This window comes from Cannabis sativa, chromosome 1 (genome assembly GCF_029168945.1).
Source record: "Cannabis sativa cultivar Pink pepper isolate KNU-18-1 chromosome 1, ASM2916894v1, whole genome shotgun sequence".
NCBI lineage: Eukaryota > Viridiplantae > Streptophyta > Magnoliopsida > Rosales > Cannabaceae > Cannabis > Cannabis sativa.
Genome location: NC_083601.1, coordinates 67086070 through 67113106, shown reverse-complemented (window position 1 = coordinate 67113106; position 27037 = coordinate 67086070). Strand labels below are relative to the sequence as shown.

General features: G+C 37.2%; 1 protein-coding gene across 9 annotated transcripts; it reads right to left on the bottom strand.

Moving 5' to 3' along the window:
* Nucleotides 1–9173: 9173 nt before the first annotated feature.
* On the bottom strand, nt 9174–18916 carry LOC115705637 (probable RNA-dependent RNA polymerase 5). 9 transcript variants are annotated; one of them, XM_030633037.2, is made up of 19 exons: nt 18201–18916; nt 17965–18106; nt 17749–17878; nt 17358–17432; nt 16701–16872; nt 16282–16489; nt 16110–16197; nt 15877–16017; nt 15361–15444; nt 15142–15213; nt 13642–13748; nt 12888–12985; nt 12532–12757; nt 12134–12359; nt 11369–11511; nt 10944–11106; nt 10344–10482; nt 9690–9859; nt 9174–9606 (listed from the first exon to the last, which is right to left on the bottom strand). In XM_030633037.2, exons 1-19 carry the CDS (start codon nt 18586–18588, stop codon nt 9370–9372), a joined length of 3009 nt encoding a protein of 1002 aa, XP_030488897.2. In that variant the 5' UTR covers nt 18589–18916; the 3' UTR covers nt 9174–9369. The 9 variants fall into 9 exon arrangements, with proteins under 9 accessions (XP_030488897.2, XP_030488895.2, XP_060964682.1 ...); XM_030633035.2 differs by having other exon boundaries at nt 12888–13036; nt 13642–13742; XM_061108699.1 differs by having other exon boundaries at nt 13642–13742.
* Nucleotides 18917–27037: the final 8121 nt, after the last annotated feature.

Below are 27037 nucleotides of genomic sequence, written 5' to 3'. Positions count from 1 at the left end.
AATTCCTCGAGCATTGACGATGAAGCCAAGAAACTTTCCTGAGCCAACTCCAAAGGAGCATTTTAAGGGATTTAGTTTCATATTATATTTCTTGAGGACTTTGAAACATTCATCTAGGTCATCTATGTGCCCCCCAGCCTTTCTGGATTTGACGAGCATATCATCCACGTACACTTCCATGTTTCTGTCGATCTGGTCTTTAAACATCTTGTTGACCAATCTTTGGTATGTAGCTCCGGCATTTTTAAGACCAAACGGCATGACTTTGTAGTAGTAGAGACCCATATCTGTCCGGAAACTTGTATGTTCTTGGTCTAGCAGATGCTTTTTGATTTGATTGTAGCTCGAATAAGCATCCATGAAGCTTAATATCTCGTGCCCGGCTGTTGCATCGACGAGCTGATCGATTCTTGGAAGTAAAAAAATAGTGTTTAGGGCATGCTTTGTTGAGGTCTCTGAAATCAATACAGACTCGCCATTTCTTGTTCGGCTTAGGTACGAGTACGAGGTTCGCAACCCAAGCCGGGTAAAAGGCTTCAATGATGAAGTTGTTGTTGCGCAACTTTTCAACTTCATCTTTCAGGGCTACTGCTCGTTCTTTATCAAGCAATCTTTATTTTTGTTGAACTGGCCGGATGTTAGGATTGATATTCAGGACGTGCGAAATAATAGAAGGAACGATTCTGACCATATCCGCATGTGACCAGGCAAAAACATCTAGGTTTGCTCTCAGAAAATTTATCAATAATGATTTTACTTCGAGAAACAAACCCTTTCCAATTTTTAGCTTTCTGGCCGGGATAGCTGGATCGATCTCGATCTCTTCTAACTCTTCCACAGGTCCAACATTGCTGCTTGGGTCCCCAAGTCGAGGATCAACATTTTCATCCTCGCCTTGGGAAGTTTCCTACTTGGAAATGTTTATTCCCTTGTCTAGGCTCTGGTTGAAGGATATTTCCTTCTTAGCCTTGGCTACTGCAAGGTTGTAACATTCCCGAGCAGATTGCTGATTCCCTCTAAGATACCCTACCCCATTTTTGGTTGGGAACTTCAGGCACGAGTGGAATATTGATGTGATAACTTTTAAGTCATACAAGGCTGGTCGACCTAGCATTACGTTAAAGGCTGAAGGAACATCCAATATCAGGAACTGTGCCATGATAGTTATGCTCGTCGGAGCTTGTCCAACTGTGAGGGGTAGCCGGATTTGTCCTAGAGGTGCAACTCCTTGACCGGAGAAACCATAGACAGGCTGGAGGCATGGAGTTAGATCCTTGAGCTGGAGCCCCATCTTCTCGTAAGCAGTCTTGAACAAAATGTTTGAAGAAGCTCCATTATCGATCATGGTTCTAGCCACCATTTTGTTTGCTATCTGGACTTCCACGACCAGCGGGTTATTGTGCGGGCATCTCATCTGGTGGACAGCATCTTCATCGTTGAAAGTTATGGTTGGCTCTCCTGCTCGTGGAACTTTGGGCTTCCTCTCTTCCACGTCTAGGATAACTTCTTCTTGCTCGTACTGAGTTGTCCGGGCATATCTCTCTCGAGCTTCGCCCGTATCTCCAGCGATGTGTGGGCCTCCAATAATGACTTGCAAGTGTCCATCTATTGGTGGAGGCAACAGACCCTGGTTGTTCTGACCTTGGTTGGCCTTGACATACTTTTGTAAGTGCGGGTTGTTTTTCTTGATCAGATGTTCTATTTCCCGCTTCAAGTTGTAGCATTCATTGGTGTTGTGGCCGTAGTCTCCATGGAACTGACAAAATTTTGTCATGTCCCGTTCGTTGGTATCTTTCTTCATGGGCCCGGGCTTCTTGTACGGAATTAATGACTGAGTTGTCATATACACACTCTCTATATCTTCAGTTAGGAGAGTGAATGCAGTGTGTTTGGCATGATCACGGGGATTCTGTCTGGAATTTTCGGCGAACTTTCCCTTCTTCCCGTTTCCTTGCTTGTGGTTGTTGCCTGAACGCTTGTCACTTGAATTGCTGGAATAATGAGGAAGTTGGGCGGATGTTCCAGTGGAAGGAGCCTTCATTTTGCTCGGCTTTTGCTCACCTTCTGCTCGCTGAATGGCTTCCTCGAGCTTGATGAAACCTTCGGCTCGGTCAAGGAAATCACTCATTGAGTCGACCGGTCCATTTTTCCTTATATCCTTCCATAGTTCGCCAAGGACTTCAATGCCCCCCAATATCGCGGACAACTTTCCATCCTCAGTTACCCGCGACACCTTGGTCGCTTCCGTCATGAGTCTGCCGATGTATGCCCAGAGTCGCTCGCCTGATCGCTGTTTTACTTCGACCAAATCTCCCAGATGCAATGGGAGCTGACGTGAGGAAGAGAATTGTGCATGGAATTCCGAAGAGAAGGTTTTCCATGAGCTAAACTTTCCAGGAGCCAACTTGAAATACCATTGCTGTGCATCTTTCGACAGAGTGGCGGGGAAGATTCTGCAACATACGTCCCCTCGCACTCCTTGTAAATCCATTTGCATCTCAAAATACTTGAGATGGGAGAGAGGATCTTCTCTCCCAGTGTACATTTTCCACGTTGGCATTTTGAACTTGTGGGGCAGTGGCAGGAGATTGATCTCTGGTGAGAAGGGAGTTCCGCCTGCACGGTCTAACTCAAGATCATTGTTACGCTGTCCGGCCATGCCATGAAACATGAAACCTATTCTTCAATTCGTCGAGCTGGGCCTGTACGGCTGGGATGACTCGATTGGCGTTTTGGTCGGGTTGGATTACGTCAGCGTCTTTCTGAGCGGGGATTTGAGTATGGGCTCCGGGCTGCACAATCGTTGTAGTATTCTGCTCGTCTGTCCCCCTTCTTCTGTTTAGATCGTCCCTTAGGTCATGGGTCGTTCCCAGCCTATCAAACACAGAAGAGCCCGGTTGCCTCGACGATTGATTCTCTTGGTTGACAGGCGGAATGGCTCCATTATTATGAGTGGATCCGTCGGGTATGGCTCCTCCTGATGAATTCCCAGACAAGGTCTGCCCGCCTACCTCTTGGCCCATGAGTGGAACTCGTGACCGGGGATTGGACGGCTGACCGTTGGTTGTCTGGGAAGCATTCATCGTCGGGTCGTCCTCCGTTTCTCCCAGGGGAATGACGCTCGGCGTTTGTTGGCCTACAGTCTGGTAGGCTCTTCGTATCAGCACAGTAGCTTGCCGACTACGATCTTCGATCTCTGCATGGTGAGCCCTTAATGCCTCCATCTCTTTGTCCCTCCATTCAGCGAACATACGCCTCTGTTCGTCAAACGCGAGGTTTACTGCAGCACGCAGTTCCTCCCGATCATGATGCAGAGTACTGCTATGACCCTGCATGAGTCTGAGCATAGCACGGAGATTTTGCAATTCGGTTGCGTCTCCGATGGTCGTCTGGGCGTTGATGCCTGGTGGAATTGTCGTGTTATGAACGCCTTAGCTGTGTGCGGAACTGTTATTCCCAGTCTCTTGCACACCAGGCGCAGTTTCAGTAACAGGAGTTGTCCCACCATTAACCACGCTTCCTGTCTGTCCAGGATTGACAGCGGGTGGAACCCTTGAACTCCCTGGGTCCTGCAATGTCGGATCCAGCGTTTGTGAGTTTGCTGGGTCAGACAGGCCTCTACGAGTTTGCACCATCGTGTCGAATGTTGAAAAGAGCGATCTGCGATTCTCCTCTCAATGAAAGCACCAAAATATTGACTTCGCTTTTAGCTAACGACAATGAATCTTTTTGATAAGCGATAAACGACATGTCGTAGTGAAAATATATAAGAAAATAATAATAAGACACAGGAATTTTATAGAGGTTCAGCCCCGAGCAGATCGGTAATAGCCTAATCCTCGTTATTTGTATTGACTTAAGAACAAGGAAGAAATTTCCTTTTCTTATAGCTCTTACAATAGTATCTCTGAATATATAATTCTTAGATAACAATATAGCCTTAGCTTAACTGCGTATCGGCTTATATTTTTCTCGGTCCTTTGCCCAGTGAACATTCCTCACTATTTATAGGGCTGGAAACTTGAGGAGGAAGAGTTTCCTCTCTCGTTACAATGCGCATAAACAGAAAGATCGTGTGATCAATGCTGAATGCAAGGATCGTGGGATTGAGGCTGAATACACTGATAGTGGGATCGTGTGTATGCCACATCCACATAAGTTGATCCCTGAGTTGTAGGGATTGAGCTGGTGACTCATGATGCGTCAAGCTGAATTCGCTAAGTGTTGATCATTCTACACGGCTCGTTGAATATTTCATTCTTGATGTGCCAACGAGGTGTCCTGCTCGGCATATCGTTCCGTGCAAATGCTCCAAGTAGAATCCACGTGTCACCATTCTTGTGATGCCACGTCAGAGTGTCAAATTTGGGATAACAGTATTTAAATAGTAATTTTATTTGATAATTATTTATAATTATTAAATATATAGAATTAGTATTTAAATAACTAGAGCAGAAAAATAACATTAGTGAAGAACGACAAGTTTGTTTCATTAACGAAATAAAATAATGGCAAAATTCTAACTCATGGGCTTCACTAAAGGGTTCGGCCATGAGATGAATTCTAGAGAAGACTCTAGACTCTCTCTTGTCTGAAAAACTGAATCCCTATAAATAGAACGTTAAGGGTTTTGATTCTAGAGAAGACTCTAAACTCTCTAGGAACACGACACGTTTTGCCACCTATCTAGGTAAAGTAACTTCCAAGAAAATTTATATTTTTCTTTACAATTCCAGTTTCAATAATAGCAAAACGTGTCGAAATGGGTCAACACGAACATGACACAATCTTTTACGATATACACATATATGTATATTGGTTTGAATACATATATATTTTAGTGTAAATCTAAAAATGAGTACATATATATTGACATATATGTATATTGGTTTGCTTTATATATAAATGGAGATAGAAATATATTATCATTGGAGATTAAGAAACAATAGTCTTTTTTAATTTCTTTTTCTATGAAATATTAAATAATTTATCATTAAAAAAATAATTGATTAAATCCACACTATTGCAGATTGGATTGGATTGGATTGGATTTAAATTATTATGCGGATCGGATTGGATCCAAAATATAAAATTCGCATTTAGTGCAGACTGGATGTTGTTTGACCAAAAAAATGCTGATTGGATCGGATGAACACCCCTAAGTCAGGTTATGATTGAGAAAATTAGATGCGGGTCAAAAATGGGTCGACGCGTCTAACATAAAATATAAAAGCATGTCAAATAAAATATGATACGAATACGACACGTTTTGCCACCTATCTAGATTCTATATTGTGTATTGATCATTGGGCATGTACATTATAAAATTATTGTTGTTTCTTCTATAAAACAAACTAATTTACATACCTTTATACTTAGCCAATGTGTGATCCTAACATTACACCGTTCCTTTGGAGCCGTCCACGACGGCTGTCGGCTACAATGCCCTACTCGATTCCCATTTGGGGTGCATGGCTCTTACACCACTTGATACAACCACTTGGGTAGAACTCACTCCCAAAAGTTAGCCTAAAAGAAAACGGTGCCCAAGTAGTTATATACTACTAACCAATCTCATACTTAGCCAATGTGAGATTCTAATATATTGTTAGAGCATTGTTATGGGGTACCAAGGTGCCTAGTACCTCTATGATATGACGTCTTATAATTGGTTAGCGGTTCTCTATAATCTTTATTAAATTAAAATAAGTGAGACACGTTATTGAATTGCACCAATATCGATACTATACCTCATAAAAGTGCTAGGCACCATAGGTGCACTTTACCATTTCTCATGTTGTCAAAAGGGAACTCACTCAAACAAATGACAAGCACAAAGGAGAAGGTAAGTCATCAAAGTTCAAACACAAAGGTAATGACAATGTATAAAAGAGGGTCCCATCAATCACGTTTAATGGGATCGGGTTGAGCTTGTGACAGTCCTTGGGTTGGTTTGTTGGCTATCATGAGGTATTGCACCTCCCAAAAAAGACTATGTCTGTTATATATTTGTTATTTAATAAATATATAATGAAGATTAAAATGTGGCATATTATATATTAGGGTGCACTCTTAATGGGTATTACCCATGAATGGATAAAATTAGAAAATTTTGAGTTTTTATGCTTAATTTTTCTATCTAATTAAAAAAATTTGTTCATTATTTGCAGGGAGGGCTCAATTGATTCATTCGATTCTTCTTCGAGCCAGAAACTATTGGATGAATTTGTTTATGCTTCCCTAAAAAATCACAGCGAATATTGACAAATGTTGCAGGGACTTCCTTTGGGGCTCCAATGGAAATAGAAGCAAAATGCACATCTCCTCATGGGAGAAAGTCTGTCTTCCCAAGAACTCCGGAGGTCTTGGATTTAGAGTAGGGAAGAAATGGAACATAGCCCTTATGGCGAAGTATATTTGGGCTATATCAAACAAACAAGACAACTTTTGGGTTAGGTGGATTGATGCGGTTTACTTGAGAGGGTTGAGCTTTTGGACAGTTGAATTCAAACAAGACGCGAGCTGGTATTTTAAAAAGATCCTTCGTCTTTGGTCAACTGTTAACGAATCCAAAATCATGGCTGCCGTAATGAGAGGTAAATTCAGTTCAAAATTGTTTTATTACTCTTACATCCAAGCTCACACTGTTGACTATGCTAGAAACATTTGTGATAGAATGGTTCTCCCAAAGCATAGGTTCATAGGTTGAAAAATTGTGAATGACCAACTGCTAACCAGAGACAATATCAGCAAATTCATCTCTATTCCCTCTGATCTTTGTCCGGTCTGTTGTGTGGAAAAGGAGACTCGCCATCATTTATTTGTTAGCTGCTACTTCACTCGCAGAGTGATTATCGAGATAACAGCTTGGTGTGGCCATTTCGATTGGCCTTCTAACATCAAAGAATGGTTTTCGAACTCTTCCAACAGCCTGCAGAAAAAGGTGCTCAATTCAGTTGTTTTGGCGACCATGTACACTGTGTGGACGAATAGAAACTGTTGTATCTTTGAGATGAAATGTAAGACAGCTAGAACTATGAGTAAGGAGTTAAAATCTTGTGTAAAAACCAGATGCTTAAGTGGCTGTATTGGGGGAAAAGGGAAACTTGATAGCTATATTTTTAATGTAATCTCTAGCTGGTTTTGAGGGCTGGGGGTTCGGTCTGTTGCCTTGGTTGGCTTGTAATATTTGTTTTACTCTTGTTTGTTTGAATAAAGATTCCTTTTCTTGTTCAAAAAAAAAATTAAAAAAATCTCTCATTTTTATATCATATGTGCTAAGATTGTTCCATCGGTAAAAAAAATTAAAAAAAAAAGTTTTTAGCAAGAAAAATAAGAAAAAAAAAAGTTGAGTTTGAGTTAAATATTTTTGTATGAACATATTTTTGATATAGTGTAAAAAGAGATATTTTTTTGATATTTTTTTAATTGAGTAATTAAATTAAGCATAGAAATTTAAATTTGTAATTTCATTATTCGTTATTAGATCAAAATTCGATGGTTTGATATTTTTAAAATTAATATTTATAGTTAAATTTGTTTAGTAACCATTCATGGATAATATCCATTAAGAAGTGTTCCTTATATATTAATATGAAATTAATATATATTATGTGTTGGAGATTATATTATATCATATATAGTATAATAATACACATAAAAGTTGTAACATATGAGGAGTTACAAATCTGAAAATAGATTGTAACTTTAGGATCACAATTGATAACATGTAATTAAGTGAGTTATTACATATGAAAGTTATGAAATTAATGGGATAAGTTTTTAGCTGTTAGAAACTGTTACAATACTGAATTAAATCATTTAAATGAGTATTGGGAAGTTGGAGAAAGATTTAACTCGGAGAGGAGTTACAAAAACCCAATTTTTGAGTTGTCTGGAAACAGTTGTTTAATGGTTGTTTTACGAACACCTGGAACCAGTTTTTGAAAACATTCATAAACGTACATAAATTAATTGAGCATGTTTCTAGCTCTCTTGTCCAACTTTTTTATCTCATTAAACACCAATTAAAGTGTTGGTAACAGCCATGTGATGAAAGGATTTGATTTTTAAATGTGATCCTCAAAACACTATAAATAGAAGTCTTGGGTTCACTTTGGGAGAAAATAAGTTTCTATCAAGAGAGCACATTGCTAGAAACACTATAGGCTTGATAAAGCCAGAAAACTATTTCCATTCTTTTTTTTCCCTAAGTGTTTGTGGTAGGAGGAAATAAGCTTTTGAACAAAGGTGTAAGACCTTTGTTCAAGTTTTGTGATTCCCCTATTATACACTTGTGGTGTATGTGGTATTGAGATTGCTCTCACATCTCTTTTATATTTATGCTATTTATATATTGTGTTTATGTGTAGCTTATTGCTTTGAGTTGTAATTCTTCTCTTCGTCTCTATATTCTCTATTTTATGTGTATATTTTGTTTAGTGTTGTAACATTATTTAATCTATATTTTTATTTTTTGTATTATTTGTCATAGAATTATAATATTGTTGATTTAATATTTCTATTGGAACACAACAATTTCCAACAATATCCATCTTATTCTAGTATGTTATTGTTGTAATATATGATTTAATCGGGTTTTGGCTTAGTTTGTTTTCTTCGAGAGCTTTGCTTCAAATTGTTCAAGGTCCTAGACCTTTCGATGGTATTGTTGATTCTGTAATTGTGTACCATTACTTGATTCTCATACTTTTACAGGCTACACATTGTTCAGTATATATCTTACAAATATGCTAATCTTTGTCAGTGTAATGACTAACGAGTTCGTAATGCGCTCAGATTGGTTAATAGGACTCGTTTTACATTGAACCATTTAATAAAAAATCGTTTCCCTTTAAAAATATAATAACAATTATTTCATTTGCCAAAATTGTCATAAGTACACGTTCAGTTGGCATAATAAAAAATTAAAAATTGTAATGGAATCAAAATTTCAAATAAAATTACGTACTTCTGTTTAATTTGTTTTTGAAAATCTTGTAATGCCTTTCTAATGTAATCGCCATTACAAAGAAAATTACAGCTCTTGTAATTTTTTACTCCTGTATTTTTTGGGATAAACTTTTATAAACTCAACTGTCAAAATTTATAGTTTGTTATTAATTTAATTTAATTGTAAGATAAACTAAAAAAGTAAGACATGTACGCTAGCATTGCATTGAAACTTTGATTGAATAGAAATATAAAGCTTACAATGATATACATTAATCTAGAGTATAATTTATGTGCTCATAAGTTCTATACATATTTTTTTTTTTTTGAAAGGGAAGTACTATACATATTGAATGACCTACATCTATCCCTATATACATATCAATAGTTAGTACGTGGAATTATGTTAGCATTTACCTAAAGCACCTCTTTTAAGACAGAAGGAACACAGAAAAATGCTTTCTCACCAATTTTTTTGATTGCGTAAAACTTGAAGAGTGCTGAACCCGCAACGTTCCATGCGAATGAACAATTCTTGACACTGCCATTACCCATGGCATGGTCGTAAGTCACATGGTATATGGCGATCGCCTCGCTATATATCTCCTCCATACTCCTCGGGCTCTCTTCCAAATCTTCAGCTTCATACAGTAACTACAGCACAATACAATGCAATGAAAGGACAATAAATGGGCAAATTTTTGTTAAATTCAATGGTTTAAGGTGTAAAGCCTTACCTTTTTATACTTCCTTAGGACCTCATCAGCAGCGTTGGTTTTCAATTCATTATCCTTGTTCTTCAAGGCATCACACATCTCTTTCTTGTAATTTGTGTGGTACTCCTTCCATTTCTTCAAGCTGTCTTCAGGGATGATATCGTCACCGAAACATGGAAGCTTCCACACCTCTGGCATTGAAAAATATCATGTTAGTTAAAACTCTGTTTTAGTTTTGTATGACAATAGAACATAATGAGTTAAAAATTAGTACTTATGCTAAATAAAAAAGAATAATTTGCAGCGTAAATACCTAAATTTAACTCTCGGTTACAAATAAATATTTAAATTTAATTTTTGACTGTAATAACCTAAGTTTAATTTTTGACCTGACCGTTAAGTATTAAGTTATTATCCACGTGTCATTTCTTATGGTATGTTTAAATTAATTTTTAAATAAAAAATAAAAATTTAATGATGTGAACCAATCAGAGACTCTCACGTGACTATTGACTTGACACTAAGTATCTACATACGTTCCAAAAATATAAATTATTTGTTATTACCGTCAACTAGGAGTTAAATTTAAGTATTTATGCCATAAATTACTCAATAAAAAATCATAAAAATGACCACTGAAAAAGATATGATGACAGAGAGATGCAATATTATTACCTGTTTTCGAATAATCCTCTTCTTTATAAGAATTCACTCTATCATATATCAATCCCAAAATGGACTTGGATTCAAATGATTTTGGCCTTTCCATATGGTGAGGGAATAATTTCGGCTTTAACTCTCCGGGAACTATAACCTGTCGCAGCAACAAGAAAATCTGTTTAAAAGGATAAAATAATAGGAGACACAACTGCGAAGACATTTTCAAAGAACAAGGATAGTTGATATGAAAGAAAAAAAAAACATGATTTTGACATAAAGCACCAGTTTTATGCATTGGTCTCATAACTTGATCATTCTTATGTTTAAATTGAGACTGCAAAAAGTGACTATTCAATTTCAGCCATGAATGTCTTGGCAAATAAAACATAAGAGAAATTTCATGAACTGCATAAGCTTAGACATATTTCGCAAGTCTCCTTGATTAAAAGATACTCAAGAAATTAAATAGCCTGAATACAAATGAATAACACATACAGGAGGAATCTATGAGTTAATGTATGAAATATATTAGGAGAAATATAACAAAAAAACACCCAAGTGATTAATGAGCCTATCTAAAGTTGTCTTGATAAAAAAAGTACAGACAGAACTAACCTTCGTCCCATTCTTTGCAGCATCCAAAGCATCGTAGTAAATGTTAGCTAACTTGTTTAAGTTCTTTTCAACAAATTTTTTCTCCTCAACACAATCATTCCCCAGAGTCAAATACCTATCCATTAAGGCCGACCAGCTATCGGCTGCCTCACTCATGGCTTTACTGAAAAGAAAAACATTGTGTTGCTCAGAGAGCGAAAAACAATATAAATAAACATCCGAACTCTTCTAGAATAATGAGAAAACATTATATTCAACTTATGGAGACTCTCACTCCCCAACCCATCTCTCTTTCTCTCTCTCATCATATTCATTTTATTTTAAACTGAATCCATCCATGTCCATTGTTAAGCAAAGATTAAACATAAAATACTTGAATCATATATCACACCATAATTATTGTAACCACCTAATCAACAGCATACCTTGGTTTAAACCTAGCTTGTAAGAAATGGTTAATAGATTCATCTTCCAATTCTTCAGGTACAGATGGAATAGGTTTACTCACAACCTTCTTTGCCGAGGGCATTGGAACCCAAGGTTTGCTAGGTTTGAAATATTTCAATAACTGATTTAATAAGAAGTAGTTGGTAAGAACAGCCTTAAAATATTAAATTACCTATAAAAGTAATACAGTATGCATAAAGTTTTGGTGTTTTAATACATGTGCTTAAGTCTACAACTGAACAAATTTTACTATCCAAATTGGGTCCTTGTGCCCTTGTGAAAAATGTCATTCAAAATAATTCCACATCCATTTCATGCTACATAACTTTTATATATCAAATGCCAAACAAGCACATCATGCATATATTCTCATCCCATAATCGTGCATTGCTAATCCATATGGTACAAAAGACTAGCATAGATACAACAGAACAACTCAATTTAAAAGAGGTAGCACTGTTCAAGATAGCGTCATTCAGAATAATTCAAGGTAAAGGTAAAAAAGCTTAAAATTTTGATGTTACTATCATTCTTCATAATGCAACATGGAGGAAAAAACGAACTCAGAACTCGTCTAAGTTCAACAAATATGAGAACGAAGAATTCAAGAAAACTGGGAAATAAAAATATTACTGTAAGAGAAATAACCTTTTTCTTTTTCAACTATGCATGTAAGGAAAAGAAACTAAAACAAGTTAAAATGGTCAAAGTAGACTAACATACAACAAAGGTAAATGCCAAACCTCAGGGTTTCTTGAGACCCAGTACATATCTCCATCAAAATCTCCCCCGGCAATCTCATCAGCTACTGACCTTGCACCTTTTATGGAGAAGAATATAGCATACTTGGCATTTCCGACGAAGGATTCAAGTTCTTCTATATAGGTAGCCTTTAGAAGATGAATGTCACCGAAGTGAATACCTGGATTACGATAAACTAAAACCTTTCCTGAAATTTGTCCGTTGCCACTGAAAACATCATTGTCCCAAAAAGAAAAAGAAAAGGAAAAAAAAAGAGAGATACTTTAATGTTAAGGAAAATTAAATGATCTGCACAATACAGTTCTAACACTTGAGATTATGTATGCACTTATCATATTGAAAGGGAAATATAAGCCAATAATACTATACTTGTACATACAGGACAACGCAAACTTCATCACTTTCAAGTTTTCCAGTGGGATCAGCTGTTCCCATTAAATAACAGCACTCAGGTATGTAAAGCTTTCCTCCTTTTAGACTCTTCTTTTCTTCCTTCATTAGTATAGAAAGACGGTATTGCAAGTAGGGCTCTTCAAGTGGAATACCAGCCAAGATCATTCTTGCAATAGTAAAATCATTATCCATGTTTCCATAATTAATACCAACTGCAAACAAATAAAATGAAACCGGACAAATTAAAACAATAATAATTAATTGAAAAAATAAATACATTACCGTGTATGGATACAGTCCGAGGAATGGACTATAAGAAAATTATAATATGGCTAAAATCACCTTTAAGCGCAATGCGCTTGCTGCTGGATGCAGCATAAGCTTCTCTCAATGCATTATCAAGTAATTCCTCGAAATATTTGTGTGGCACCCCTCCAAAGCTTAGGAGATAAATTAAATTTCTTGATGTGTAAGTTCTATTAGGTGGATTGCTGGACAACAACTTAAAACGTTATAGATTTTGCTTCCATCTGATTTTTTTTATTCCATTGTTAAAACATACCATAATATAGTTTTACTAAAGACCAAAAAAAGAGTAAAAGACACAGAGCAAAAGCAATTTGTCTACTGTTTCCTGTAAAATGAAGAAATTTTAATTTTGTTGCTTTGATGGTCTTCAATTATTTTGTGAGGCAGTTATATAAGGCCCATCATTTTAATAGTTTAAAACCGAGCCTCTGCTTAGATTTCACAATTTCAAACGCTCAATAACCTTTTACTAGTGAGCATTGACAAACCAACTAACTTTTGTTGAACATATGGGAATGTGACAGTTGTCTCATATTGTTTAAAATTCAAAAGTGGAAAAAAGAGTAGAAAATTTACAATATCTTACAGCATAACTTAGTTCCTTGGTTTAGGAACTAAATCATTACTTCCTTTTTTTTTTCTGGAAAAGGGAATGCAGCAATATGACAAAAGTTACGACCTGGTATACACCTTAAAAATTAATTGATAAAGAAAATCTTACTTGACACAAACAGAAAATCGTACCAAATTTAGCAAATGCAAACACAAAAGATGATGCTAGACATACCTTGTTCCAACTACTTCCAATGAATTCACTGTCTTAATATCCAAAATTGCTGGATCCGGCTTAACTTTAACCATTGAATTTCGAATCTGAATTGTTTTGCCCTGAAGCTACAATTATTTCAATAATTATTTTTCTTTAAAAGTGAACAATAAATTTACATCAGATAGAATGAAACAAAGTAGAGAAAACCCATACTCCAAAAACAAATAATAAATCGCACATTTTGCATTATGAAACTTAAACATATAAGTGCTAAATTACTTGAAGTGAATCACGATAGTGAGTGTCATTACAAAAGATCTTACATCTCACAACAAATTTCGTGACTAAAAAGTTAGTGACTAAAAATTAGTCACAAACATTACAATTTGTTGTGACTACATATATTATTAGTCCCAATAAATTTATGTTGAATTGTGACTAAAAACTACATCAGTGGCAATTTGTGATTCAACATTACATTTTAGTTATAAGTAATTTTTTTGTAGTGTCCAAAAATAATTTTAGTCATAAAAATCCTTGGTGTGACTGAAAATTGTCACTAAATGATATCTTATGTCACCTCAACCTGAACTAGACAAAGAAGGGTTTTTATAAGTTTGAAATCTCTAAAGAGAAACATCCACCAACTAGATTCGGCCATTTATTTAAAATTCCACAGGTGCGTTAAGCTGGTAGAACCCTGCTCAAACCAGTAGCAGAATAGTAACAAGAACTAATAGCACAGTAGCCAAACAACAAACCAGACAAGAAAATAGTAGGAAATTATAGAAGATTGATATATGTATGAGTGAAGCAACTACAATTGGTGGGAGCCCTTAGGCCCCTTTGATGCAAATAGTGACTACTCAATACATTGCATACCCAATTCTCCCCTTACTCGCCTATATATAGAACCCATTCTCACTCACAAACCCTCCCTCAAACAATGACTCAAATACCCTTTTTATTTAATACATTTTAGCTCACCATACTAACTCTAGGGCCTAACATAAGCCAGCATTTATAAAAACTTATGAACAGAGAACAGAGAGAAAATAATGGGTCAATAATATTTTTATAACTTATGTTTAGTTTGACCTCTTGTGATTGTCCAATTTATACTTTACATTTGGTTATTATTAAACTATGTACCAAACGCTACTTTTGACCATTAACCATATGTATATATATTTTTTGATGAAAAATATATTATTAACGGAACGGAATGGAATCTAAAATCCAAGTTTTAGTTTTTAATCTTCTCATTCAATTTAGAGCTTATTTCTCTTTTGTCAAGAAAAAAAAAAATGGCATATTTCTCTTCACCTATGTGTTTAATTTTAGAGGGGTAATTTGGCTCACCAGTGCTCAAAAAGTGTGTTTAACTTCAAGAGAGCACCAATTTGTCATGAGTTTTAGAATTGGAGGATAATCGTGATAATTACCCAAAATAAATAAAGAAATTGAATAATAAGAAAATTCCCTGTTTTCAACCAACATGAAGGGAAAAAGACATACCTTCTTGTTCACAAGAAAGGTTCCTTTAACTGCATAGCCATTGTAAAACATACGGAACTGTATCAACATAGGCTACAGAGGGAAAAGAAAAACAAAAAGTGAAAGAATTTAGCTGGAGAAAAGACTAAATCGGCTCAACAATAATATCAGTAAAGATATAAGTTGAAATAGAGAGAAAGAGAGCGACAATGGTCATAATTTTGATTTTTAAGTACATACAGGCTCCCGTGTCCCAGTTCCTTGCCGTTCTATTTTTGCACCATCCTCCACTTTGTCATCGTGTTCGTCATGATTTTGGATTATCTGACAGCATAAGAAATGAGCAAGTCATATTGAAAATTTGAATGTGTCAAAAAATGAAAATGTGAATGGCAAAGGCTATTAAATTAACAGTGACTAGCAAATTAAGCAGTTATTTGAGTAGGTGGCACTGCAAGCAGATACTAAACAGTATTCCAGATACTAAACTAGTTATTGATGCAAGTGAATTTGGTTGCTATAGTTTCATAAATAAAACTCCAAAATATATACTTCGAAATATTTAAAAAATATGCAGATACCGTGACGTGCCAAATTTTTTAAGAAGAAACTATACAACTCCGAAACTTAAATTTTGAATGTCTCTAGAAACATATAACTTGGCCAGAACGATTGTCCTTGTCTGCAAATTTACTTCCAAGTGCAATTTAACAGATAAGATGAAATGAAATAGTATCATAAGTTATATGAAAAAACCTCAGAAAACTTATTGTTGTTATATTGTCCTTTATGTACATTCTGTGGACATAACAAAGCTAAATCCTCAGAAATGTACCCAGTGCCATCTGTGTGTATTAGAGCTTCTCCATCTCTTTTGACAATTTCACCAAATTCATTCTGCAATTAATAAAAAGAAACTTTTTGCTTGAAAAATAAGCCATAGCTAAGAACCAATATAAATTTTAAAGACTAATTATGGACTGCAATACCTTGCAGGGTAGATCATCAATAAAATCAACTCGAACCTGGGATAGATCAATATCCATGCTATGTGTCTTGGACAATACAAGTGAAAACCTGATAAACAACAGCGATATTAGTTGAACAGTATAAACTGCATGGAAATGCTTTCGGAAACAAACTGTGTACATTGAAATATACCTAGCATCAAATTTGGCCACATTGGGTACTGTATGCGCATGCATAAACAGAAGTCTTCTATCAAACATTGTTTTATAACATCCATTGGATAAGATATAAGATGCATTCTGATCGATGTGCGCAGTAGAGTGAGTGCGAATGAAAAAACACTTTACGGGGGATGATGTTGGACTTTTCTTCTTCTCTTCCTTACCACCATCTTTAAAAACTGATCCATTTTACAAATACATAGACCAGAAAGATTGTCAACATTGCTGGAATCTCAATAATAGTACACATATATAGTGAAAGAACTGAAACTTTGAGCATGAGAGATCGAGAGTAAGTATGAAAGTGCCACTAATGATGCAAATGTGTGTTATTGTTTTCTCTTTCGACAGTAAACAGAACTTTATTAATGCAGTTCAAGGAGGGTTCACCGAAATAGCAGTAAAGACGTAAACCAACTAAAATCCCTTCTTTGCATATATTTCTAAATCCAGGATAGTTTGGATCACGTGAAGTCGACTCTTCAGCAAACTTAACCATCAAAACGTTGTCATCCCCTAGAACCTTCTGTAAGTGAGTTCTTGTACTGTTTAGATAAGGACCCTGAATTAAAAATCAAAGCAAATGGCAATTTAGTGTATTATGTTACCATGAAGAAGAAAATCACCTCGTATGATTTTAGTGCATAATATTATGAAGTACTACACGAAGCTAATTATATGAATTTCACAAATAAAAAATCGACGTATAGTTCTATTGCTCTAGAAATAATACAAATAGCTCAAACTAAGTCAGTGTTTTAAAGAACACTTAGCACTTTTAATACAAAAGAAGGTAAGTCACAATACAGAACTCATTTCTGATATGCACTGCCGTTGGCTCCTTTGCATGCTACGCAACAAATGAGAAATAACACAAATCAAAGCTCAATATGATGAAGACTAAAGTTTTCTTTTGTTCGAGCCAAAGTGATTTTAAAGTAAACCTAAAATCAAATAACACAAACATTAATCATCATGTGTGCAACTGCAATTAACAAAAAATTGTTTATTTGTATCATGTTTCCAGTAGCTTTAGAAAGAACCAACCTTGAATCTATAACTCCCTTCAGGAGAAACATGACAGTAGTAAAGGTGTGTTCTTCTAGAATCCCAATCATGATGCTGTAAAACACCAAATAAAAGTGAGAAAAACATACCCGAACAAATTATTTATGCCTTTGTAAGAAGAGATAAACAATAGCTGCACCCTTTTTTGATTAAACAGAGTAGTGTTCCTAAGGAGAAAGCAAAGCTAGAAGAAGAAAAACTCTTTTTCAAAAAAAAAGCTAGAAGAAGAAAATTGAATGAAAATTTTGTAATTCATTTTTCTGCAGATCATATATACAACTGAAAGAATAGGAGGACCGAAATAGAAGTAATCATTCAAGACAGTTTATAGAGAAATATTAATTAAAAAGAGCAATAATTGATATGTTACCATTAGACGATCTTGTGGTTCCAAAGCATTTCTTCCAAAACGTTTCCACATTTGCTTTTCAAACTCTACCATGGAAACATTTTTAAAGCTCCTGATTTCTTCGTCAGTTATAACTGTCCGAAATTCCTTTCTACAAAGTACATATACAAACATAAATCAACAATTCCTAATTCCACACAAACATGAATGAAGAGACAAATTGCAAAATATTAGTACCCGGCACTGTAATTGAGGATTAAGAATTGCCTTCTAAACTCAAGTTCTCCCAAAGCTTCCAATACTTCTCGTTGTCCCGTTTCTCTGGGCTTTTGGGGGGTCTCAGTCCGAGAACTGAGCGAGCAAGGAATGGAGCCACTACCTGTTTCAGTTTCACCATGAAACGACGCCATAGGGCATAATCAAGGGCATTCCAAGAGAGAGAGAAAAAAAAAAAAAAAGCAACAGTGACTCACACTCACTTGCGGAAGTGGAAGAGAAATAGATTCTTCGAGTTGGAGAATAAGAAACAGAGACTCTCTTCCGAGGAGGAGAAGAACGAGAAGACGAAAGCGAAGGAGATGGAGAAAGGAATGGTGATGACGACGTCGACGGCGACGGCGACGGCGATGAAGAATTTCCAAGCAGGTCAACAATGTAAGCGGAGAGGTTCCCGACCTGGTCTCTATCAACGATCTGCAAAACCTGTAGAGCTTCTTTTTCGCCGGCTACGACCAATTTCCGCCGGACATCGGCTTTCGGCGGGGACTGGTTCTTCTCGGAGCAAATTTTGTGAAGCAAATTCTCTACAGAACGAGGAAGAGGCAGTCCCACGCGAAGCTCAGCATCATCGTAACCATCCATGGCCGATGGAGAGAGAGAGAGAGAGGGAGTTGTTTGTTTGGCGCTGGAATTTGGATTTGGTTGAGGAGTTTAATAGTAATATAATGAAAGAGTGTTTAAATTTTGAAATAAAAGGGTTAATGTTGATGATGGTGTGTACTGTGTAGCAGTGAGTAGTGAAGCGATTGATTGAAAAGAAGGAATAGCAGTGTAGTGTAGTGTGTCAGTGTGCAGGGAATCACTCTGTAGTGTGTGGTGTAGTACCGGTAAAGCACACACTACACACTAGAGTACCAGTAGAGTCACAGACTATATGTGAAAATAAAACACAAGTAATAGTCAGTCAAGCAGGTAGCCTTAGTGGTAGTGATATAGTGGTAGTGATCTATTAGTTTCACATGTTTTTTTTTTGACATGTTGCTCTTCCTTTTAGTTATTTTTAGTTACGTGGAGTCTGGAGTCTGGAGTCTGATTGTTTAGCTTTAGTTTTTGCTTTTCAAAAATGCTCTTTTTTTTGTAATAGGCTAGGTTTTTTTAGTTTTTTTGTAATGAGCTAGGTTTTTCAATTTTTTTACTAGTTTACTTTCTAATTTTTCTGAGGCATCTCTAGTTCATATCTGTTTGTCATGAATTAGTTATGCATACACTTAGGGTGGAGGGTGAATTAACTTAGATTGAGAATTTTATCATCTTTTCTTATTGATTTGTATTAAACTCTAGTTCTTGTTAATAAGAGTTTAATTTTTTTTTAAAAAAAAAAACACAAGTAATAGTTTTAGTTAGGGATATTGGTGGCTAAACCACCTGAACTTTACGGTTTGTAACACTTAACCACAAAAACCGAATTTTTGGCGGCTAAACTACCTAAACTCTAGTTCCGTTTTGCTCTGCACACCTCCGTCCAAAAATCACAGTTAAGTGCCACGGTGGACTGTCTACGTGTACGCACTTGTACACATGGCAAATTTTTAGTGGTCAACGTAATTTTAATTTTAAAAAATAATTATAAATATTTAAAAAAAAATTAAAAAAAAAACAATTTATAAAAATTAAAAAAAAAATCTTTTTTTTCTTTTTTTTCTTCTCTTTTTCTTTTCTTTCTCTTTCTCTTTCTTCTTCTTCTTCTTCTGGCATTACTACAATCAGAGGATGAGGATATAGGCTGGGAGGAGGGTAGGACCTGCTGGTGGTTTTGTACAGCGAGGTTAATCTCCTCATCGACGGCAGCAAAAAGGGGTTGACGAAGCTTTTCGAGCTCATCGATCAGCGCGGAGACAACAGGCTTGGAGCGGAGGACTTCCTCTTGCTCTTTGACAATGGGTTTACCTTGGGCGATGCCCTCCGCCAACTGGACGATGCGATTGAGTTTCTTACGAAGGGCTCTGAGGCTCTTGTTGATGAGACTAAGGACGGGTCCGTCAGAGACATCCGAGGCCGCCATTATCGTGCTATGAAAGAGAGGGTTTTATTTTTGGGCGGGATTGGGTTGATCGATTGGGAGCCCCACCGGTGTTCTTGAGCTCACAACCTTGAAGAAGAACATTGGAGGGTCCTAAAGAAAGTTTTCTCCCATCAATTTCCAAATTTTCCTGGATACCATGTATATTCCTATTCGGTATCTCACATCTAATCACCACTTCAACCTTCTCCTCCTCTAAATACTTCGAGAGTTCTTGTTTTGCATACCGAGTCTTCAAATTCGACTCACCATCCAAATTGATTGTCTGCACATATGCGACCCCACTACGCTAAGGTGTTTGGAGAAGAAAGAGAAAGAGAAAGAGAAAGAAAAAGAAAAAGAAAAAGAAAAAAAAAAGATTTTTTTTTTAATTTTTTTAAATATTTATAATTATTTTTAAAATTAAAATTACGTGGACCACTAAAAATTTGCCACGTGTACAAGTGCGTACACGTGGATAGTCCACCGTGGCACTTAACTGTGATTTTTGGACGGAGGTGTGCAGAGCAAAATGGAACCAGAGTTTAGGTAGTTTAGCCGCCAAAAATTCGGTTTTTGTGGTTGAGTGTTACAAACCGTAAAGTTCAGGTGGTTTAGCCGCCAATATCCCTTTTAGTTATAGACAACAATTTTTCTTTCCTTTAATTTATTGTTGTTTTTGTATGGATTTTATAGTCGCATTTTTTTTTTGACAAAATGATTAGAATCACTCATGAATGTATGACGCAGACGTCCGCTACCGGTGCTAGAACCTCCTCGAACTCGAATAGCTCATCGTCTAACCGCAGAGCATGCTTTGTCAAGCCATGGGCCGCTAAATTCTCAGAGCGAGCCACATGGTACAAAACTACCCCCGGAAATTTAAACAATAAAGCTATAACATCCTCAAATAACACACCCAAAAAGCTAGAGCTTTAACTTCATACTACACACCAACTCATAAATATATCAAGAATGATCCCCCAAAACATCTACAAAATAAAAAAAGATAAAAGTAAATTAATCCTTTAGCGATAATATTAAAAGAGAAATTTGATTTTTTATGCTTACATTTGGTTAAAAAAAAATTCCTAAACAAATAATAACTAATATTTGTAGGATATGACAACTTTTATGATATCTCTAAAATACCCCCCATTTACATCACCCCATTTACACAATCGGACCCCCCATCGGACCCCACATCAGACACCCATCGGACTACCATCAGACCATATCTGCTACCAATTTTTTTTTTATGTTTTTATACATAAAAAAATAGCATTAGGTGACCATCGGACCCCATCGGACCAGATCTGCTACCAATATTTTTTTTTTATGTTTTTGTACATACAAAAGTAGCATCAAGTGACCATCGGACCACTATCGGACTACCATTTTTTTTAATTTTTTTTTATATTTTTGCACTAAAAAAAAGTATGGGAAATTTAAGAGGGGTATTTTTGAATTTTAGATAAAGTGGTCATATATTTTCAATGGTGATATGTATTAGTTTAGGGATAAAATATTAGGTATATGGAAGTATAGAAAATTAAATTTTCCTATTAAAATTAATAAAAGAATTCTCAATAATTTAAAGATAACAACTCTCAAAAAAATTATAGTTAAATTAAACTTATCGGTAAATCTCTGTAATAGTTGGCCCTCCTAAAAACTGACATACAAATTAACAAAATAAAACTTTATTACCACACAATTTAAAGAAAATAATTAATGTGAATAAAGATGATAAAACAATCCATATTATAATATCAAGGCTTGAAACACTTATCTGTCAGATCTGAAAAAGTTATTTGTAGATGACATGACTATAAAAAAACATTCATTGTGCCCATTGACATATCACAAAATACCCTAAATAATTAGGGGCAAGCCATAAAAATGGCACAAACAACCATAAAAGGCATGAGAACCATCAAAAAAATGGTGCAAAAACCAACCGTCATCAAACCTAAACATCACTATTAAACTCTATAATATAATAAAAATTATTAATTAAAGTTAGATACACTATAGAAATAAAAATTAAAATCTCAAAAATAACTATTAGTGTATATAAATACAATTAATATGAATAAAATATTTCACTAAAAATTAATGTAAATTATTTTAACAAAAATATATATATAAATGATATTTATTTAATTATTAAATAAAATTAATATACAGTATATAATAAAATTATTAATTAAAAGATTATATAAAAGATAAAAAAGGAAATACCAAAACGTCAAGCAAAAAATCAATAATCAAAGTAAGTAAATGGCTAAAATCAAAGCTGAAACCAAGAATATTTCAGCCATAAAGATGCAATAAATAGCGCATTCAGACAATAAAACCAACCATAAATCTGGCCATGTAGTAAATCTATTTAAATATGGAAAATATACATAATTAAATAAAATTAAATTAAAATGAATCTAAAAAGTAAAGGCCATATTTATTTTAATAAAAACAGATTTTAAAAGGTAAAAATAAAACATAATTAACATCATTAAATATGGTATAATCACCAAAAATTGGTTCCAAGTGACTGAAAACACACAAATTACCACTACTATCACGTCAAAAGTAACTCACCCCAAAACCCACCAGCTGAAACATGAAGAACAGAAACTCACTTCAACAATGGCAGCATCCATGAGCCTGAAATCTTTAAGAAATCTTTGAAAACGAATTTTTAATTATTAAAGAATAATATAACATTAAATTAAAAGTGAAAAATAAAACAAAACCAAAATAGAGAAAAACACTAACACAAATAATATTAAATGAAATGCAAAATCAATTTTAAAATTATATTCTAAAATAAATAAATAATAAAGAGAATAAAGAAACATAGGTTTGACCTCAATAATAATGAAATACACAAACCATAAAACCTTACATTGACTTCTGTTGCCCTTGGTTTTGTCCAAAATACGTGGACCAACTGGATTGAGACACGTAGACTGAAGAGGTTAAACTCTGGGATAATTCAACTAAGTCTCTTTAATCAAAGGGATCAACAATTTAATATGCCTCCCTGAGAAGGCATGTGAGTTTCACATACTCCCAGAGAGCAAAGCTACAACAAAGCATCTCCGGGAGGTATCAAATCCTATCTGAACAGTCACCTCGCATTTAATGCCGCATGGGAGAAGGCGTATCGAAACTGCCATATGTATTAAAGTCTGACGGCATAACCCCCCTTCTGCAGCTACTACGCTATGATTAATGAGCCTAGTGACAGTTACTTTATGAGAAATCACATCAATCAAGGAAGGATAAAGGACTACGTCCATTAAACCCCTAAAAAGCCTAGGGATTAGACCGTGCATTTCCTATGATGTATCCATTGGGAATGTGTGCCTTTACTGATTACTACAGAAAGACATGTACCTCAATTCTAGGCATCACCCCACAAAAACACTATAAATACCCCCCAAACTCATTAAGGCAGGGGTCGAGAATTCTGGGTTTCAGAAGAACTAGAGAGGAAAACCACCAAGAACATTCTCTGTAATAAATACTCTCATAAATACACAGACTCGTGGACTAAGGCTCATTAATGCCCCAACCACGTAAAAATCTCTCTCATTAATTCCTTATAGCTTTCTTAAATACTATTATTATATTGGTTGCCAAAAACCTCGGTCAACATTTTAATACTTTCATTAAGAGCTGAAGGAAGCGTCTGAAAGTAGACAGTAACATTACACAACAAAAATGGTGGAGACTCGAAACGCACGTCAACCTCGTCCTCCTCAAGACGCTCAAGACCCAAATGATGAGGACGTGGCCTTAAGAGCAAATGTGGGCTCTGAGGAGGGAGAAGGAACCCACGATGACGAATACGAGGGAAACTTTGATGAGTACGACGCCTACGACGAAGGCAGCTACACAGAGCTGGTACTCTTGAGACAAAAGGCTGTCGATCACGAAGCTGAAATTGCAGCCCAAAAAGAACAAAACCAAAAGATGCAAGAGGTGATGCTGGTCATGCAAAAAGCCATGGAGGGAGCAGGAATCCACGTGCATCATAAAGCCATCCCTGCTGGACTTGGAGAGACACCAGGAAAATCCTCGCCAAGTATCCAAAAGTAGAAGTCTAAGAAACCTAGCCCTATAAGGTATCCCTCCGAAGGGAACCAGCAGAAAAACCCTACTTCCACTCCTGGGAAAAAGAAAAGGGTGCAGGATCCGCGAAAGGTCCGCTCAGACTTTCCGAAAGGGAAAGGTCCGCAGAGGGGCAAACTCCGAAAAGGGAGTCTTAGCCCTCAGGATCGAGAGGACCGAAAGAGCGTTTCTGTGCAGCAAGAACCCAGAGGGAGGGGAAGAAAGAAATGTCCTCCCATCAATCTGAGACATCACATTAACGGGAAACATGGTGACCTCCGGGATCACCAGGACCAAAAGAAACATGTGCCCGTAGTCTCTACGGGAACGTTAAACGAAGGAATCATGGCTGAGCTTACCATACTCCGAAAGGACATTGCCCGAGTCTCCTGGAGACAAAAAGGTGATGACTCTGACTCTGACTGTGAAGACCGGGAGCCTTGAGCAAGGCACATTTTGGAAGCGGAGCTCCCCAAAAATTTTAAGATGCCCGAAATGGCAGCTTATACCGGGAACTCAAACCCTAGCGATCACCTGTCACGGTTCAACCGAGTCATGACAGTCAGCAATGACGCCAAGTGTTTGTGCTTCTCGCTTACTCTAAGCGGGTCTGCGGAAGAGTTGTTCAAGAAATTGGAGCCAGGATCCGTGGATTGCTGGAATAAGTTGCAAACCAGCTTCCGGAGACAGTTTTTCGCCGCGAGGAAAGTTAATCTGGAGGTCAGCGCCTTGACTAACATCAAGTAGCTGCCTACGGAGACATTGAAGAATTTCATAAAGAGGTTCAAGGAAGAAGCCTCAAAAACCAAGAAAGTCGATGACGGACAACACCTCGCGCTTCTTCAAGCGGGCATCCGTACAGGGACTCCGTTCTGGAACGAGTTACAACAAGAAGGAGCCTCCAACTTGAAGACTTCCAAAAAAGGGTCCAAAAATACATCAACCTAGAAGAAGCCCAAATAGTGGCCTATGGGGGATACTATCCTACAGGGATAGCGGGATATGTACCCGGAGCTCAACTCCCAGGAACCTTACCAACAACCACTCCACCGATGAACGACATACAATTTTCTGCTACTCTCAGATATAGTCATGGCCAGGCCTTGGCCCCTGCATCTTCTCACTTTGGAAATCCCTTAGGGATGAATGGACAAGCCCCATCGCACTCCGCTCCAGCCGCAAGCTTAGCAGGTCCTTCTCAAGGCTCTCGGAGCAAGAGGTCCTCAAAAGGCAGCAACTGGACGGAGGATAAGCGGTAGAAAAGGGGGTACACTCCCCAATATTCCCAGTACACGGAGCTAACGGACTCCCAAGAGTGTGTGTATTTTCCTACCAGGCAAAATACACACTACCGGAGACCGCCTCCTCTGTACAAGGATAGCTCCTGGAGGGATCCCAATAAAAGATGCGAGTACCACAACGACATTGGGCACATCACCAATGAATGCAAAAACCTCAAGGACGAGATCGAAAACTTGATCTGATTGGGACATCTCTACGAATGGATCAAGAACCGGTTGCCTCACCTCAATCCGGTTTAGGCAGCAGGAGCTTTGCCTCAAGGAGCACCAGGGGGTGTAGCAGGAGCGTTGGCCCCAGTGGCTCCCCCCAGAGATGCCCAACAAATTCCTGGCCTACCGCCAAGACCCAACGGGATCATAGCCATGATCTCAGGAGGACCTCACATCGGGGAAATTACCCGGAAGGAGCTGAAACATTACGCAGGGGCCGTGAAGCACAGTGAGGTTTGGGAGGTTACTCAACTCCCAGCTCAAAGGCCCCAGCTAATGGATCAGCCCATTACATTCACAGTAGAGGACGCTAAGACAGTGCGTTTTCCTCATCATGACCCCCTGGTCATAGAGACTCCCATTGCCAATACGATTGTAGCTAGAATCCTAATCGACAACGGGAGTTCTATGAATTTATTATTCAAAGAAGCCTTCACAGCAATAGGCCTGACGGACCAAGATCTTTCACCAAGCGGTTCCCAGCTCACAGGGTTTGATGGAACAACACTTATCCCAATGGGAAAAGTGAGGCTCCCAGTCACCTTGTGCCCAGACACACCCCGAAGCACTTTCAAATACTACACATTTGTGGTGGAGGACTGCCACACAACTTACAATGCAATCCTTAGTCAACCGGCCCTGGTGGATTTTGGTGCAGTCACGTCAATTAGGCACTTGTGTCTGAAATTCCCTACTCAAGAGGCTGGAATAGGAATCGTAAGAAGGAACCAAGGGGAGGCCAGACAGTGTTACAACGTTGCTGCCCACCTACTCGCCTAATGGTCCGTGAAATTATTGAGCCAGAAATAGCGGAAGAAGATGAGTTGGATCCCCGTGTGGGATCCAAAAAAATTGTAGAACCCATGGAGGACGTCGAGGAAGTGTCAGTGTGCGACCTCGACCCCACCAAAGTCCTCCAGCTAGGAAAGAACCTAGAGCCGAAGGAAAAAGAGAAAAAATAATAAAGACACTAAGGGACGCCACGGATGTTTTTGTGTGGTGTCAAGAACACATGACCGGCATAAGCCCCCACGTCATAACCCACGTCCTTAATGTCAACCCGGACATGCCACCGGTTCAACAGAAATGACGCCCCCTCGACTCAATAAAGGCTGAAGCCTTAGAAAAAGAGGTGGACAAATTGCTAACCAGTGACATGATTCAGGATGTGTATTACCCAGAATGGCTAGCCGATCCGGTACTGGTGCCAAAGCCCAACGGGACATGGCGGGTTTGCATAGACTTTACCGATCTAATCAAAGCCTGCCCAGAAGATTGTTTCCTTGCCAAGAATCGACCTGATGATGGACGCCACCTCTAGATTCAAGTTGTTGTCTTTCATGGACGCATACGCTGGTTACAACCAGATCAAGATGCACATTGCGGATCAGGAGTGCACTAG

Excerpts from the sequence above, each read along its gene's own strand:
- LOC115705637 (XM_030633033.2), bottom strand. The coding sequence starts at position 18,588 with ATGGATGGTTACGATGATGCTGAGCTTCGCGTGGGACTGCCTCTTCCT. Across the intron at positions 16,873-17,357 it reads AAGGGAGTTATAGATTCAAG|GGTCCTTATCTAAACAGTAC; the intron begins GTTGGTTCTTTC and ends TTTTTAATTCAG. Across the intron at positions 12,360-12,531 it reads GATGAAGTTTGCGTTGTCCT|TGGCAACGGACAAATTTCAG; the intron begins GTATGTACAAGT and ends TGATGTTTTCAG.